The sequence below is a fragment of the Sminthopsis crassicaudata genome, chromosome X (assembly GCF_048593235.1).
Source record: "Sminthopsis crassicaudata isolate SCR6 chromosome X, ASM4859323v1, whole genome shotgun sequence".
Classification (NCBI taxonomy): domain Eukaryota; kingdom Metazoa; phylum Chordata; class Mammalia; order Dasyuromorphia; family Dasyuridae; genus Sminthopsis; species Sminthopsis crassicaudata.
In genome coordinates this window covers 3,730,351-3,749,018 of record NC_133623.1, presented here as the reverse complement: position 1 = coordinate 3,749,018, position 18,668 = coordinate 3,730,351, and the positions used below count along the sequence as shown (strand labels likewise).

General features: G+C 44.1%; 1 protein-coding gene across 1 annotated transcript in view; it reads right to left on the bottom strand.

Moving 5' to 3' along the window:
• The window catches only part of OGT (O-linked N-acetylglucosamine (GlcNAc) transferase), a 34,111-nt gene extending 17,021 nt beyond the window's left edge, over positions 1 to 17,090 (bottom strand). The window contains exons 1-5 of the mRNA XM_074277887.1: positions 16,795 to 17,090; positions 13,247 to 13,397; positions 11,359 to 11,602; positions 6,728 to 6,796; positions 3,413 to 3,529 (exon numbers count right to left, since the gene is read on the bottom strand). Of these exons, the coding sequence (XP_074133988.1) occupies positions 3,413 to 3,529; positions 6,728 to 6,796; positions 11,359 to 11,602; positions 13,247 to 13,397; positions 16,795 to 16,831 (618 nt within the window). The 5' untranslated portion in view covers positions 16,832 to 17,090. The remainder of the gene's footprint in view (positions 1 to 3,412; positions 3,530 to 6,727; positions 6,797 to 11,358; positions 11,603 to 13,246; positions 13,398 to 16,794) is intronic.
• Between the last annotated feature and the right edge of the window lie 1,578 nt (positions 17,091 to 18,668).

The window sequence follows — 18,668 nt, the reverse complement described above, 5'->3', positions numbered from 1 at the left end:
TTGAGGACGTCTAACAGTCCCATTTCAAGGGAAATGGGAAAGCAGTCGCCATAAGGAGTCACTGCCAAAGTTCAGGCAAAAAGCTAAATTAGGATTAAGAGGGGAGGGGAAGAAGGGAAGCACATCTGTGGAGGTACTTCCCTAGGCCTGTGCACACCTGAACAAGCTGAGTCTGAAACTCTGGTCTTTCCAGCCCTGGAAGGAAACCAAAGCTTGGGATCATTTATTTTCATGCCTCCAGGAGACAGTTGGAAAAATCAGAGAACCAGATTCCAATCTCACTGTGATACCTCCCTCCCTGTGTGACCACTTTACCTCACTGGGCCCATCTCTTCACCTGTAAGAGAAGAACATTAAACTACATGTTTTCTTTAATCTCTTCAAGCTCAGAATACACAAGGTGGTCTTTGGGAATGGCTTGTAAGTCTGGAGTGTGGCAGCATCCTCAGGTGTCTGACTCAGCCATTTGATGGGTTTTTAAAGAGGGGAAGGAGAAGGCTGTAACCCAATTTTTTCAACCTGGTATAGAAGCTAAAAAGCATCACTCCACCTTTTTTTTTTTTCTTTTTTCTTAAGTAGCACACATTGGATGAACTGCTCCCCACAGGTTTAAAGAGGTCACCTAACATGATGGCAAAGAAAAACCCATTTCATGTTCAAGCTCAAGTTTTGGCTCAGAAAACAGAAATGACCTTTCAAACGATCTATTGGGTAAATGGAAAAGAACCCCCGCAAAAATTCCTTTGGGTCTAATACAAGCAACAGTCATTTAGATTTCCACAGACAAGTGCTTAATGGATGCTACTTTCTGCCTTTTTCAAGAGGCTACTTGAGGAGTCTTGAGAACATTCATAAGAACTAATGCTGAATGAAATGAGCAGTACTAACTGTACATGTTACAAAGGAGAGCTCTTGAGAAGGCTCATAGATAGTGAAGAGGTACCAAGCTTTTTAAAGAAATCAAAAAAAAGGGAAGTACATTAACCAAACAAGTAGACGGAACAAAAAAATCCAGGACAGGACAACTATGTTACCATAGTATTAAATTTAATACACGCTTTTGACAACTATCTCTAGGGATACAACTACTAGGCTCATGCTCTAAAGAGCCCAAAGAAAGAAGAAAAGGACCCATACATACAAAACTATTTACAACAGTTCTTTTTGTTATGGCAAAGGACTGGAAACTAAGAGGCCCCCCTCACTTGGGCAGAGCTAAACAAATTATGGCATATGAGGGCAACAGCCTCTTACCGTGCTATAAGAAATGATGAAAGGTACAGATGAGGAAACTTGGAAAGAATCACTCCATGGCAAATGGGAGCAGACCCAGAAGCATTTATTTGGGTGATACCAACACATCTGAAAGTCTTAGGAAAGCTGCTGAATGCCATGGCCACCCATGATTCCAGAAGACTGAAGATGAAGTGGGCTCCCCACCCACCTCCTGCCACAGAGGGCACAGATGGAGTTCGGCATGACACAGACATTTTCAGACAGTCAACATGTTTCGCTTGACTACATATAGTTCTTACTATGTAAGGAGGTTAGTTCTGTTTACAAATTAATGGGGACCTGAAAGGAAGGCTAACAATAGGTTGCCAAAGAAAAAGTAAAAGGGGGGGGGGGGTCACTGAAGAACTTAGAGAAAAAAAAAAAAGATACACAAAAGATACCAGAAATCAGAAATAAACATAGAAGCAAGCCATCTTATAAAGTCACAAAATAGAGTGGCGAGGGGAAGGGGAAGAGTTCCCTGTTGAAATAAGTATGTCCTTAAAAGGAAAACCAAGCTTCAGCATTTCTTGTATAATCCTTGAGTTTACTTCGAATATAGAAATGTTCATTTTATTTAATATTAAGTTCAGAATAAAAACAGTTTTAACTGCATAGTAAGAGAAGTCCACTTTGATTTGTTATACAGAAGTTGTTCCAAGATTAAGTCCACAATAAAAGAAAAAGACCAAAACGTTTTAATAAAAACTACCCTGGGAAGTCAGCTTAAGATCAGGGCTCTAGAGTGTATAAAAGGCCATCAGAAGTCATCTAGGCTAACCAGCTCATTTTAAAGGAAAAATAAAAAGGAAACAACCAAGTTCAGTGACTTGCTTGGATGACACAAGTTAGCAGAAACAGCATTTAAACCCATGCCCTCCAACTCAACAAGTTCACGGTCCAAAACGTCACATTATAGGTGAAAGGACCAGAGTTACAGACTCAATAGCACCGGGTTCTGGTGATCTTTCTTCTCCAAGAGCCAGATTTCACTGTCCCAGACGCTGGGTTGTATGTAAAGGAGTCCTTGAGGTAAGACTGCATTGGAAGACCAGAGGAGTCTAGATGAGAGAGGACCTTGGATAAGCCAACTTAAGGAGCTGGCCTTCATCATAACAGCATCAGAGGGCTTCTGAGCAGAGTATGACAACTGATTTAAGTGACAATTCCATATGACCTTGAGTTGAAGTCTAGCCTGGGATACTTACTAGCTCCCTGCACAAGTCACTTAACTAGTCTGCCTCATTTTCCTTATCTGTTAAAAAAAACAAAGAGGAGGGTGGTGGTGGTGGTGGTGGTAGTGGTGGTGGTACTGGAAGTATAGTAGTATCATCTACCTCCAAAGCTGTGAGGATTAAAAGAGAATATCTACAAACCTCTAAGGACCATAACAAATCTTAGCTAATATTATTATGATCATTTTACTCCAATTACATCAATTCCTTGAGTCACAATCCCTGCCCATGGGGATTAAAAGAGATCAGAAACCCCGAAGGGTGGGGGGCCTCTAGATATTTATATTGAATATCACAGTATTAGTAATGTAAATGTAATGTAAAGTCACAGAGGACAAATGGACCATACCAACTGATGACTACTTCTTCAACCTAAATGAATAGCAGTCCCATTGATAGATTTATTCATCTACTGTGAGCTATTTTCAATGGCTGCCATAATCGCCTGAGTTTCTAACTAGAGAGTGAATTTAAAATATGGAAATACATATAGAACAACTGCACATGTTTTAACATATATTGGATTACTTGCTGTCTAAAAGGAGGGAGTGGGGAGAAGGAAAGGAGAAAAAATTTGGAACACAAAATTTTGCACGGGTGGATGTTGAAAACTATGCATATGTTTTGAAAATAAGCTTTAAAAAAAAATTTAAAAAAAAAGTAAATCTACTTCACGTTATCCAGAGATGGAGAGATTACATGAGAGATGTAGGCTATGTGTACATATACATGCATATGTACCTAGGAATTTACATTTGTCTGTGTGTGTGTATATAAACTCACCACCCCTCTCCCATATCCCTCCATAGATAGTTGGTATATATAAATATCCATATGTAACATTTAAAGGATCAGGCTTTCTGCCTAGAGATACTTTCGAACTTAACCATTCAATGACTTACCTTTTCAAAATGATGAATTGCGAGCCAAATCTCTCCTTGGGCATTAAAAACACAGCCAAGATTACTCCAAGCTACAGCAAAGTTTGGTTGCGTCTCAATTGCTTTCAAGTAACATGCCTTGGAAGGGTTAATGAAAGAAGAAAAAAGATGGGAGGGGAAAAGGTATAGGGAAAGGGGAAAATTTGTAAAGAAAAAAAAAGATCAAGGGGAAAAAAAAAGTCGATGTCAGTATTCCTTCTCTGACCGGCCAAAAGTGACCCTGCAGCATAGGCTCGCTTGCGCCAAAACTAAATTGCGCTGCCACAGCTGGCTGCTCCTGCGCCCGCGCCAACCAGAACCCAAGTGCAAACCACCATGTTCAGTTCTGCCGAACAAGGATGAACTCTTCGGCGGGGAACTCACCTGGAAAGCCAGTTGCTTCGATCTAGAGCTGGATTTCTCACTTGTCATCATTTCTCAACCTACCCGCTAGGCCTACTTATCACAGATAGCAAATCTTCTTCTGGGGTCACCGAGTGAAACCCACCGCTTTCCTCAAACTAAAGATTTTCAGCAAAACCCAAATCCTGCAATAGGAGCTTACTTCGTTCTCTTGATGCAGATCACCTGGAGTGTGCTTGCTCTCTACATGCTTGTGCTCTTGCTCTCTACGGGTTAGTTACCTCAGGCTGAATAGTAAGCTCTACTTTGTCCTGGCCCACACCCAGAGGGGAATGAAGCTGAAACCTCGAATGACAGGAATGCACCTGGGTTGAGGTCCCTGTAATGCAAGCGCAAGTGTCGCCAGCGCCTCCTAACAGCATCGCGCTTGCGCCATCGCTGCGCCTGCTGCGCCTGCTGCTGCTGCGCTTCGCAGAACACCCTTAGGCACGGCAAACGGCCGACGAGATCCATTAATCTACTAGACAGGCCCGCATTGAGTGTTTGTTGGTAATGAGATCAGTTCGACTCAAAGTGCTGAGGCTAAAACCCAATTTGGTCCAAAAAGGCTACAGAATAGGACTGAGGGAGCCAGTCAATCAGATTACTCATCTAGTCAACCGTTCGCAGGGGTTCATTCGCACGCATAGCGCGATCAACGCTGCGCAGCCTTTGCGCTACTGCAGGGTCACAGCGCGTCATCAGAAGAGCAGAACGCTGCAATCCAAACAAAGAAGAAAAAAGGAAAAAAAAATGAACAACAAGGAGAGTTAGAAGCTTTTTACTAGTAAATTATCTCCAATTAATTTTTAATAGTTTAATTTACTTTAACTTTATTTCTTTGAAAGAATTGTGGCTAAAGTATAAAACATTCTCTTACATTACTTGCTCGTAAATAAAATAGTTTTAAGCTTTTTCTGAAGCCACAAGACAGAAGATTCAGGCATGGAGGCAAATTGTTTTGCTGTGGCAGTTACAAACCCGTTACCATATTTCTCATCATGTGACTTTTCGGTGCGTTCCTTGCTGGAAGAGGAGGAGGAGGTGTGTGTCTGCCCTAGATCCAGGCCTCGAGCTCCCTTCAGCGAGGCACCTTACGCATGGAATAGGAGGTTTCACCCACCTGAAACCTTCTAAATACAATATCAATGGTGAAAAACCAAAAACAAGAGAGAAAATAAAACAAGATCATTAGTAAAAGTTCAACAAAGCAATTGAAATTCTTTGGATATGTCTATAACATATGGGAATGAGGACAGTCTCAGTCTGTAACATGGGAGTCATGCAGAAGGGAGAGGGTTATAATCAGGACTATTGCATACAGCAGGGACTTTGCTGGAAGAAAGGCTCTGAGATTGCTGTAAAACAAATTTGCTTCTAGCTGCTAAGAATTTGCTGGCTTGAATTTTTAAATGCACTGATTGCAAAAGAAATACGTTGCATTTCACTCCATAGGTGTCTTGTTTACTAAGTTCTCACAAAACCAGTATAACGCTTTTCAAACTAGGTGTCTCCAGAGCTCTGAAATAAAGAAGTCAGCAACCTAAGGCAGGCGCAGTGTCTCAGCCTAAACCGGTCTCTAAAGCTGCAGTGAAGTGCAATTCGTGTTAGCTGTCCGCTTGGTGGGATGAAAATGAACCGGGCCTGGAAGATCTAGTTCCTATGGAAATCGCCAACGAGGCATCTTTTCAGCTCGTTTTTAATCAATCGGATGGAATTCATAGGGTGGAAACCTATGCGGGTTGATCCAAATGGCCAGTGCAATGAATTTATGAACTCTGCACTTTGCAAAAAAACAAAAACAAAAACAAAAAACAAAAACACAACCAAAAAAAAACACACCAGGGCTTTTTCCCATCACGTGGTGCCGAAGAAAAGCCTTCGCTCTCCCTACCATGAGGTGATCAAACAGACAGCTACGCTGCGCATACACTCCACGCATCAGCATGCGCGTGGGGCTCAGAGCAACAGGTGGGAGGTTCAGAGGCTCTCTGGTTTCTCCCCACTCCTCACCCCTGCAGCGCGATTGCGTAAGGTGGCTTGTAACAAGACAATTTCAGTTTGTAATTTAAGGTTTCAATTAGGCCGAAAGCTTTCAAACCCAACCTGGTATTCAAATTCTCATCATTTGGAAACAAAAGACTGCTAAAAGCCACCTTTCCACTTTAGCAAGTTTTCTTTCGATCAGTCCATTTCCCAAACAAACCAGCTTTGTCCTTCTGCCCTTTGATGTTTTGTTTTGTTTTTTTCAAGGGAGCCAGGCAGGGAAAGAGAAGGAAATAAGGGAGGGAGAAGACTAAAGGAAACTGCAGAGAAGGGGGGAGGGGGAACCGGAAGGAAGGAAGGAGGGAGGGAGGGAGGAAGGAAGGTGGGGAGGTGGGGGTGGGGAGGCGCCAATCATGGAATTTGTGATCATTAACCAGCCTTTCTTCCACTGTAAAAAGGGGGGAGGGGGCAGGGATGAGGGGAGGAAGGTTAAAGAATAAAAAGTTTAAATGCCAGTATTACAGGGTAACATTCTGATGACTTTCTTCTCCACTTACAAGCCACAAAGGACTTAGAAGAGCAGCATTTTCAATGGCGCCGCTGCTTGTCACCAGCAGGCAAGCCTCACATATGAAGGAATGCCCAGATAAGATCGTGCCGGAGCCCAGTGATCTAGGGGTGATCTAGCTCAGCAGGACTCCACAATGTGCAGGTCCTTGCTTTACCCCTACATTTAGAGCAGGAGCACCAAAGCCTGGCCTTGCTCTAGACTGAGGCGATTCATGCTGTCAGTTTTTCCTCAGTTTCTCAGGACTGGTTGTGAAGATAATTCAATGAAGATTTGAAGACATGGCAAGAGTACAGATTTTCAAAACACTGATGTGTAAATGCATTCTATGCAAGACCTACCTTGGCTTCTTCCAAGCGACCCAGGGCTTTGAGCAGGTTCCCCAGGTCACTGCGAACACAGTACAAATCCTAGAAATCAGAGACACTTTATCATTAACTGCATATACTCTTGTTGGGGCATAACTTCAGAGACCTTGCCCTCACACTCTGGACTTCTACACTCCTTTGGCCCTCAAAAAGATCAGTGGTCATAAACCAAATAATCAGATTCAACTTAATGGGCTCATTCGTCATAACCACCACAGTGTTGAGTCATACTAAAGAGCAAATTTCCACTGACACAGAAAAACTTGCAAGACAAAACAGCCAGATCCTGAGCTTCCTATTTAAGTTTAGAAACTTGAAAATTATACTTAGCTGTTATGTAAGAGGAAATTACTCAACTCCTTGTCCTTTTCCACACTTTTCGCACCCCCCTCCCCCACTGCTGCTTACCACTGTATTATTCATCAGCACTCTCAGTGCATGACCAGTGGGCAGCTTAGGGTGGGCTAACTGAAATTTATAGCAGTTAATTCTGCTCCTTAGAGAAAGTTGAATTTGTACAGATGGTAACCAGATGCAGTTACCCAAACTGCAGCGAACGATGTCCTTGGACTATTTTTGGCATTTGTCCTGATTTGCCCAAACAGCCTCAACAGTTAAAAAACAAAATAAAAATCGTTCGTCCATAAGTGGACTCGTCTTAACTAAATATCCTAGCAACTGGCACCCCAAAGCTAGTATTTTCGCAGTGCCAAGAACGACACCCGATGCACAATACTGAATTCTCAATTGCTTCTCAGAATCATCAAGTCTTAACTATAAGCAAAGATTAGGAGAACTGCTACACTGGGTCGATATCATGGTTGAGCCAACTTAAGACTTTCTTTTAGGGTATCAGCAATAGAGCCGTTGCTGTGGTTGTTGAAGGAGGCCATGGTCATCCACAACAAAGGAAAATCCTTGGAGGGATTTAAGATGACTAATACTGCTTTTTAGACCTCAGGTCTGAGCTCCGACCCTTTCTCCAAAGTTCTCCAGCAGGCTTACATTATAGCTAGCTTTAGCAGTTTCCTTTGTACCTGTTGCCTCTCTCATGTGTATATCCTCTCTCATGAGATCATAAGCAAGAAAAGGAATCCCAATAGTTTTTGAGATCTCCCCAGAGCTTCTAGCAATGCACACAGTAGGCACTCAAATATTTACTGACCTCTGACATATGTGCTAAATTTAACCAACAGCAGCAAAAGCATAGAAATGAATGGTCCGTCAGAGCTCAGCTGCAGAAGTAACAGCCCCCTGACATTTTTGATATCAGGATGCCAAAATAGTGAACAGACCAGTCACTGGAAAAAGGGTAATCACAGTAAAAGTGAAACTTCCAGAATAGCCCGGGAGGACAATCCCTTGCCGAGAAATAATCCCCAATCGGTTCCATCACCTCTGTGATCAAGACTGTTAGCAAAAAGCACCTTGGGAATGCCAGACTTAGCATTTATGCTAAGTCAACACACCAAACATTACTAGAAGCTACTGATGATGCAAAAAGGGGGAAAAAAAAAAATCTAACAGCTCAAATGTATCAAGGCAATTGCTCCAATCGAGTAAAAAAAAAAATTAGGCCTGAATGTGGCATACCTTTTTATTAGAAATGAGATAGCACTAGATACAAAGTTACCTGTATCACTACTCTAGAAAATGCAGATGTGGTAAAGCACTTTGACTATCACAGTCATCAATATAGCACTTCTTCGCCATTGCAAAGTTGTCTGAGTGTCTCAGACCATTTAGAGGCAGCTGGGGCACAGTAAATAGAATACTGGACCTGGAGTCGGGAAGACCGGAACTCAAATGCAGCTGCAGACATTCTTAGCTGTGTGGCTCTGGGCAAATCACTTAAGCCGTCTCTGCCTCCGTTTCCTCAACCGTATACTGGGGATCAGAATAGCAACCACCTCCAGGGTTACTGTGAGGATCAACTAAGATCATATTTGTGAAGTGCCCTGCAAACCTTCAAGCGTTACATAAGCGGTATATAAACATAGCTATTACTATACAAAGACAATGATATCCAGGAGCAATGAGGACCTGGTGTTATTTCTAGTTTTTTCAACCAGTCAAATGGCAAAGGTCAAGGCACTCTTAGCACCTTCACTTAGCACCTTCAGGTGAGGATGCCCTAGAACATTTACTCATGATGAATAAGTATTAAAAGCTGAAATTATGTCAATGTTTTCAGTTCACCCGGTAAACAAGCAGCTCCTTTCTTATGTTATGGGGTTTGAACATGGCACGAGACCATCCAATAAATGATTCAGAGTAATCCAACTTGCTTCTCTGGCAGGACAGGACAGATTTACATTGAGCTTTGTGCTAATTGGGAAGCTCCTTCAGAATCACAGTTCTTTTTCTAACATCTTTTCTCACTCTCATTTCTATACAGCCTCAGAATTGGAAAGAACCTATTAATTGTTTAAAGCAACTTATTCCTGAACGGGAACACTTCTCCCCTCCCTCCCAAGAAATATTCCACAATTGGGCTTGCAGCTGCCACATGAAGTCTTCCAGGGTTGAGGCCCTGGTACCCCATGTTCACTTTGAGACAGTTTGAAGTTTTCCCTTATATTATGCTCAATTTTCTCTCTACAACCCACCGCTACTAGTTCTGCCTTCTGGAATCAAATAAAAAATTTAGTTCAGGCCTTTAGTTGCCAGTATTGACAACAGCAAAGCATGAAGGGTAAGTTCTTATCTTAATTGACAGAATGAGGATCCAGAGATCAAAAGGTTAGTATAGTTTAGAAAAAACTGTAGCAGTAGATACAAAAGGAATTCTTTTCCAAAAGACTGAAAGGTCGTCAGCTATCTGAAGAGTGCAATCACAAACCGTTTTCTTTTCCAGTCTAACCAATTCCAGTTCCTCTAAATCTCTTCTCATTTGTAAACATAGTTTCTAGTTTCTTGAACCATTCTAGAAGTGCTTTAGCTTTTCAAAAATCCCTTAAGGGCAGCATCCCAGATAGTATTGAAGCAATGCAGCTTAGGGAGTTATCTCCTCCCTCTGTACTAGATTTCTATTGGTGCAGGCAAAAACCTCCTCAGCTTTCTGGGTTGCCAGAGCACACTGCTGATTTGCACTGAGTTCACTGAGTCCAATAAAAATCATCTTTTTAAAAACAAAAACAAAAACAAAAAAAAAAAAAAAAAAACATAAAAAAATCCTACAGTTGAGACTTCTACCACTAAGTATCTGTTTGGTTGAATTTTAGTTTGTTTTTAAACCTAAGCACTTGGTCCTATATTTGACTATATAAAATTTTACCTTATCAGATTCAGCCCATCATGCTAGACCGTTGATAATTTTGGGGAATTGTAATTCAGTCATTCAACATATTAATTATCCTTCATTCTCTACTGCCATTAAGTATTAGCAACTGAGGTTCTGAACTGAGAGAGCTACTTACTATTGGAGCTGAGCCCCTTGTATAGGGAGAATAACAAAGCATTAAAGTACAGAAAAAACTGCTAATTTAAGAAAGCTTCAGATCTTTGACAAAACTACCCACTGGACCGGTAAATGAGACGGCAAAGGCCTTATCTGGGCCATCCTCAGACTAACTAACCAGGCTTGCCATTTGTTTTCTGTATCTATTCGTTCAGCACTTACCTTAGTTAGACACAAGGCCTTATAGCGCTAGTTCTATTTCTATGTGTGCCATGACTCTTCAATTAGGTTGTAAATGCCTTGAGAGCAAGGGCTCTTTATCTTTTACAGGATGGATATGCAATAAATCTGTTGACTAATTTCCGATTATAAAGAGAAATATGGGAACTGAACAAAAAGCCTAGTGAAACCATTTTCACCTCATTAGCAATTCTATCTTCTATGCTGGCTGGATATGACAAGATGAAGAAAAAAGGATCTAACGTTATGCTTTGACATCTGTTCTAAAGAAATTCTACATATCAACAGTAGATAAATACAACACACTATTTTAGGTACTCCCTAAAAACCACTTAGAAGCTTAAGTGTATATAACATACTACCTAATAGTAGTATTAAGTCTTCAAGTGTTTTCACATTGATTTTTCCCACCTCCTACCCCCTTTTCTACCAGATTACAGAAAGCTTTGCCCTATCTCTAACCCTAACCCCTATTGTATAACCATGCTCCTAAACATTACTTCAAATCCTAACATATGATTGGAGCCAGTCCATAAAACAGTTCTATTAAGAATGGTGATGTTATTACCAAGTTTCAATAATCACCGCCACAAATATTTAGCATTCCCAAGCTGAGAGAATTCAGAGAGCTACAATAGTTAAGAGAATTTTCTGGAGTTCAACAAGACTTACCAGAGTGACCCACAAGAAGAAACTGAGTGTGTTTGATATCCGATTCCTTGCCTACCATACTACATACACATAGTATCTGCAACAAGGGTAGATTTTATCCTTTTCCTTCTCTGCTTATTAGAGGAATTTGCTTATTTAAGACCTCAGCTTAAAGTAATGGTGCTCATTTTCTAGAAAGACCCCATTTTCCAAACTCAAAAAGCTGTTTTTGGCTTTGCAACAGATTAGCAAACCCAAAGCAGCTTCCTGGGTTTCTGTGGGAGTAAGATAGTCACTACCAAATTTTACTCACAGGATTGTACTGAAGGGCAGACACATAAGCTTGCACTGCCCCTTCCATGTCTCCTGCTGCAACCAAAGCGGCTGCCAAGTTAATATAGCCATCGATGAAATCGGGTTTGAGGCGCAGTGCATGTCGGTAATGCTCAATAGCTTCCTGCAACTGTCCACGCTCCTTGTACACGTTTCCCAAATTGGAATAGGCTTCTGCCAGAAGTGGATTCTGCTTAATGGCCAAAGTGCTAAAGTGAGCAGACCTGGAAAAGAAAGAGAGAAAACTGGTGATGAGGATGATCTAGAGAAAGGCACATCCTGAAACCTGACCTGGTCTACCACAACAAGTCCTCCAAAATTCCAGAATGTCAACTTTCGGCACCAGTTTATAAAGAGTCTCAAAACTCATCAAATCCAGGCTCCATAAGGGACACGCCAAAAGCCAAGGTCTTGTGGCTCCAAAATGCAGCAGGCTCTCTTCACCACATGACAATTATCCACCTAACTGGGAGACACTTGGAAACTACATAGAACTTAAATAACAGAGTATTCAAGAAAAGAGCAAGCAACAAAAGCACTGGCTTTCAGAAGTTGGAGGAGGGGGAGGGATAGGAGAGAACTCCATCATCTAGTCTTTAGTCTTCTGAGCATAGTAGATTGAATAAAGAATGATCTATCTAGTCTCAAGAAATAAAGCGTTACTGCATCTAATTTTCTACTTCAATGTCCAGTATTTCAAGGATTCACAGAAAAATGGTTCTAATAAGGTTCATATATCAGAGAGCACTTTGGAATCAAGAGGTACTACACAATTTCTCAAACACAATCTAGCCCATTCAATCTCCTATTCAATACTGGGCCCAATTCATTAGACACCTGTAGTAACTGAGCCAGACAGATATATAGCTGTACTAATAAGCTAGCCATTCAAATGCACATCAGTCTGGGCAATGGGCACTGAGAGTTTGTTGTTCCTGTAGAGATTATTTGGGTGGCTCTCTTCTCAACATATGTCTCTCACCAAGGAGAATGTATAACGTTCTGAAGAAATGGTCATAAAGCAGAAAGGAACAACTAGCGGCCCATCCATGGCTAGGCCCTTGCCACTGGGACTCCCACCCAAGCCATCCTCCATGATATTGTCAAATATGATTAAGCCTGTACTTAAGGACTATCGGCTTTTCCATCTATGCCTGAAGATGAAACCTACTCTCTGTGTGGTCTCCTTTAATTGGAATGTGAACTTGAGAGCAGGAACTATATCAATTTTGTCCTTTTGGTACCAGTGATTAACACAGTAAGTAGTTAATAGGTACATTTCCACTCCAGAATATCCCAACAGTGAAAGCACTAACACTAAATGAACCCCAAACCCGTTTTCAGAGTACTCAAGTATACACAGCATTTATTATATTGCAGCGTAATTCTTTTACTCGGTTTAGTAATTTGATCCAAAAGATTCAAATTTATGTTTTGGTAGTAGTTATTTGAAGTACATACATTTCCTATTGTCACATTATGCATTTCCACTTATGAACCATTTTTCTTCATTTCCTCCACGGCAATCAATTCAAGTGTGAAAAGAAACAGTAGTACCAAGAACAGATTGTAACCTGAACAGGAAATAACAGGCCCAGATGGACAAGTTTGCAAAGTCCCTTTAGCCTTCCCTCCTAAACTCTTTAGCAGTGAAGCCTGTGCCTAATAAAAACTAAGAAAGGAGCTGCCAGGAGGCACAAGTGGAACATAACAAACCGAGGAATTGTAATGAATCAACACAGGTTCAGAAACATTTTTTTCATGCTTGTATGAGGATAACGCAGTAATATCAATAACTCAAGTGTACTTTGGAAAAAACGAAAAATTCTGCAATTTAAATACCAAAGGGATAAACCCAAGTCTCCTACCTGTCCAGTCTGCGACATTGGAAGTGTATAGATGAGAGTAATAAAAGCACACCAGTATTATCTGGCTCTTGTCTCCACAGCTGCATGCAGTGTCTCTCAGCTGCTTCAAAATCTCCTGCCTGATATTCACGATGAGCCAACTCAGCTAACCCTTGGAAGAAAAGCATATGAAAGCATAGGTTTCATTGGTTGTGGAGAATTCACCAAAACATTTTTCTTTTCTTTTTTTTTTTTTGGGGGGGGGGCAGGTCAAAACATTAGAAAACACAAATGACAAATTATTAAAAAAAAAAAAAAAAAAAGGAAAAAAAAGAAAATGGGCAAATAGAACCAAAAGATCAAAATCCTTAAGTAAAGCACTAGAATGTATTAACTACATCAATATAGCCCATCCTCACATCAAGTACAGAATAAACATTTCAGGAGCACATTCAGAAACATGTTTTTCTCAAACTAAACGAGAAAGTATTAGGTATTTAAATACTCATGTGCCATAAATTAGCCATATGGTTATTTTTAGATCATCTTCTAGAAGTGACGCTAGGTGCCCGTTAAATTCTACATGCTATTTCTGGAGCTTCCTCTAGAATGACAGTCCTCCCAACCTTACCACCTTATTCTATTAAGAAACAAGATAAAGCCGTGTAGTTCTGAAACAGATGGAAAAATGCTTAATGATATTGGCCACAATAATCTTTGGGAGGGTAAATCTGCTTATGTATTTTTATAACATGCTTTCCCAAGTTAAGGTTTCTGGGATTTCCTAAACCACTTTGTGAAACTATAAAATTCCTGAAGAAATATGGAAACTAATTAAGTGAGACTAGAAGCCAATGGTGTTAGAGGGCAGAAATAACTTGAAAATTAAGCTGCTATTTATTTTTAAGGCAGTTGATAAAATAAGAAAGGCAAATTGATCTGTTAAGATTCCTAAGTCTTTAAACCAGGTCAAGAAAAAGTTTTAAATGAAGGACTGGGAAGCCATTTGCTCTTCCCCTCCCCAATCCCTCAAGGTATCCCCTCTAATCCTTGCTGAATGTGTATAAGGGGCACTTTTCCCAACAGCTCTACAGGAGGATTAAAATACTGCAAAAACAACCATATATATGCCTGTTGCGAAGTCACCTGTGACTGCAGTGCTAAGTAAGAGATACTATGATATCCAGTCCAAAACCTTTGGTAAAGTATTCAATTAATAACCTTTGCAAAGGAACTCCCGAGTGCAACACATTTCACTCAGGCAAAGAGGCAGTTTGCCAGTTTCAACTTGGAATTACAGTGTTAAAAATTAACTTGGCTTTAGCCAAGCAGAATCCTGATCTTATTACCACAAAAGTATCTACGTGAGCTTTGCAAGCCTAGACCAATAGACCACTTAAAACGGATGAAATAGAAGCACCTCTCCATAATCGTTTACAAGGACCTTTCCCCACCACAATTCTGGGAGGTCCCCGTTGCTCGCGCAATATTATCGTCTCTATTTACAGAGGAAGAAACTGAGGTTCAAGGTGGGGAAGGTGCTGGGTGCAGCTGGCTTGTGCAGCAACCCAGAGGAGAGGAACGCCAGCCTGTACTGCCGAATATAATTATCCAAAGGGGAGATTTGATCTTAAACAAATCAGGAGGAGGCAAACGTCAGTAACGAAATCTAAAGGGAAAAAAAAGTAGCTAAGAAATGTAACAATCGCCTCCCTCAACTATCCCATCATTTTCAAAACTTAATAAATGCTAATTTAGTACTCTAAAGTAACAGCTTCGGCGTTGGAGGGAAAAAACGGTTTTCAGATCAACAAGAACGAAATGAAAATACGAATGACTCAAGCTAATACTACGGGGCTACTCAAATGGCGTTGCCCAACTGAACAGCCCCAGAAGCGACTGTACCCTCAGAATTGGTTAGAAAACAGCCGCTCTGATTGGACTTTCTGCTATTTTTAAAATTATATGTCGAAAGATGGTCGAAAGAATGGAAAAAACGGAGTCGAAAAAACAAATCCGGAATCAGAACTTGGCTCCACGGGAGGGAAAAATGGCAGGCTTGGGATCTGGAGACAATGACCATGGAATTCAACCAAAAGTGAGAGGATAAGAAACTCAACTGCCAAACATCAGCCATATTTGTGAAAATGGGGGGAGGGGGGGAAGCAAATATTGCACACTAAAAAAAAAAAACAAAAAAAACCAGCACTTCCAGCTGTTTTTCCTCAATTAACAAACCGGGTTTAAAACGGCGTAAATAGCATCTTAATGCTTGAAATCGAAGCTTTCTCAACTAATATTAATAGCTGGTGTTTTTAATATCGCATCCACCATCCTGTGCTTAAACAATGGATAAATGGCATTTCGTTTGATTCTCCTGGCAAGAGAGTTATAAACGAAATCCTCAGCGTTAATACTACCTCAGGAGAGGGGAAAAGCCCGAAAATGCCACCCTTTAGAGCTGTAAATAACGGATGAGATAGTTCCCAAATAGGAGTGATTGGTGCTCAACAATGCAGAAAAGAAACCCATTTCTGTAGCATTCATGAAGCAACTGCTCCGAACCGTCATCTTAAAGGGGCCCCTGCCCAAGAAAGTTTGAACACAGGAAGGTACTTGGCTCCAGAATCAAAAAGGTCTTTTGGGGGAGTGGGGGGAGGGGAGGGGAAGAGAGCTCCCAATCCCGCATAGCTCAAAAGCCAAAAGAAAAATGGCCATTTCGGAGTCAGCCAGCCCGGGCGGTGGCTTACCCCAAGGTTCGGGCGTGCGAGGCAAACTTCAAATGCTAATTAACCTTACACCTCGGGAAAGCAGACAATGAGGCGGAAAGCAACGGAAGGGGAAGGGCAGGCGGGGGACCCCCCGAGGAGAGCAAGGGGCAAAGTCCCAAAGAAGTCTGGCCCCGGGCCCCGGAGCCCGCCGAGGGAGCCGGGCTGTGAGCCTCGGGCTAGAGCGAGTTGCAAAGAAAAGGAGGACGCGGGTCCAGGAAAGGGCAAGCCCTGGGGGGGCCGGCGCCCCTGGAAATTTCCACCTTCCTCCCTCCCCAGGCCCACAGGTCCGCGCCGCCACCACCCAGCCACAGGAAGCCTGGCGCCGCAGGGGAGAAGGGGAGGAGGGGGGAGGGGGGGGAAAAGGCCAGGGAGGGGGGCACAGCGCCGCGCCCGGCCTCGCCGAGACCCGAGTTCAAATCCGGTCTCTGAAAGTGACCCGCTAGCCGCGGGACCGTGGGCTAGGCACTCCACCTGGGCCTGCCTCAGTTTCCTCCTGGAGGACACGAGGGCGTGGCCTCAGAGTTCCCTCAATCCACGATAGCCCTCCTCTGGGGGAAAGATAGCCTCTCCCTAAGCGGTGGGGGCTCCTAGGGTGCCGGGGTAGGGAGGGGAAGGCGCACGGAACGGTAGCGCCCCGAATCCTCCCCTCGCCTACTCGGGTCACCCCGCGGGCACCCGCGGGGCTAGGGTTAACATGGCGGGGTTCGGGGTTAAAGAGACAGCTGTCCAGCCTAGGGAGTTTGCGGCAGCGCGCGTGCAGGGGAGCGCAAAGTCGCGGCCACCTGGCCGCCTAAATACCTGTGCTGTCGGCCACGTTGCCCACCGAAGACGCCATCGGGAGCCTCCTGAGGGAGGGCGGGCCAGGGGGAGCCCCGCGCCGCTGCGTCCCGCCGCCACCGGGGCCGCCTCCGAAGTCGGCGACAGGGACGGACGGGAAGCGAGCTGCAGCGCCGACCGGCGGGCGGGCGGGCGGGCGGGCGGGCGAGCAGCCGGGCTAGCCGGGACTGCTTCACTCTCAGCCGCTGTACTGACGAAGCACCGCAGGGCTTCGCTAGCTCCGCGCCGCCCCTCAGCTCTCAGGCTCTTGAAATGGCGGCGGTGGTGGAGGCTCCCAACCCAAGACAACACCAGCCGGAACTACTTCCTGCTACAATTAAGTCCCTAGGCGGAGGAGGTGACTTTTGGCTTCTCTCGGGTAGGCTCTCTGAAGCCACCAAATGATTACAATGAAAACCGAAGCACGCGATGTAATCTTCCGCGCAAGGGGGGGGGTGTAAAGGGGCGGGGGAGTGGGCATTGCGACAAACAGGAGCTGGGACCGGGGCGCATGCGTGACATCAGCAGCCCCCATCCGGAGCCCGCGCCCGGCCCTTGACTGGCTCCCGGAGCTGAGCCGAACCCGCCGTGGCGCAAGTTAGCAGCTGGGGCGGGGTGGGGTGGGGGGGAGGGGGGAGAGGGCGAGTCGTCGTCTGTGACAGCCGGGAGCCAATGAGTCCGCAAAAGGCAGGCCCGGGCTCGGGAAGGGAGGGGCTCTTCTCCCCCCCCCCATTACCTCCCCATCACCCCCCGATCCGCTCCGCTGCCCTACACAGGGCTTAGTCATCTTCTCTTTGCCCCATGCCAAGCCTGGAGCTGGACCCCAAGTTGCTGCGGGGGGCTGGAACGGCGCGTGAGTGACATCGGGGAGCCGCGTAAGAGGTCCGGTCCCGGCCCCGCCTTCACCCCTCCTCAGTCCACCCCACGCCGGCCCAGCCGCCGCTGCTGCTCCATTTTGGCGGAGGCTGAACCCGTCTCCACCACACGCCCCCCCCACACACACTCCCGAGCCCGGACCGGTGCTGGGTGTTGATCTTGGACCACAGCCTCCAGCCCGGCTCATCCACTTAACGACCCCAGGTCTCTCCGCCATCCCGAGAATTCGCACAGATAAGAAAGTTGAGGTCAGGGGAACTCTATAAAGGGAGGCTCACATACCACCCAGACTAAAAAGAGTGCAAGGCAGGACTGGAGTGCCAAGTTCTGGTGCATCATGGGAATGATGAAGGGAAGTAAGGTTTATTCTGCTTTAGATGGTCCGAGGTGGCTTTAAAAGGAAGGTGAGATTCAGTGGATACCTAGAACTCGAATCTAGAGAGAAGGAAGCAGGATCCAGGGCTCCGAAAAGCAGGAGGCAGTTCCGTGGGGACTGATGGGAAATAAGGTTGCAGAAAGTGAATAGGAAATAAGGTGAAGCCAGATGGTGACCTTGAAGGGAGCTAAGAAGAAGACTGGTGGCAATTCATACAGGAGTGAAAGTCCAAAGTGCTGTGGTGGCAGGGGAAATGGCCAGGAAAAAAACAGATGGGAGAGACCTTTCTAGGAAGGGAACAGGAGAATGGAGGCAGGAGAGTGTAGCATTGCTGCAGCCAAGATAGGAGAGAGCAAGTTTCAAAGGAAAAGTTGAACACTGAGAAAAACTCACTGCATATGGTCATTGGAGATCTTGGAGAAGTCCTCCTACAATGGACAAAGTCAAGTCCTGCTCCCTATCAGGTGCCTTCAACCAGAGCCTTAAGCAGAAGCTCCATTCTTTCCTCCATCTCCAAATGTAGAGAGCTTCCCTGACACTAATGCATTATCTGTAGCATAATAGGTTATAGACTAACCCTCCTCCTCTCCACTGGGATGGCATG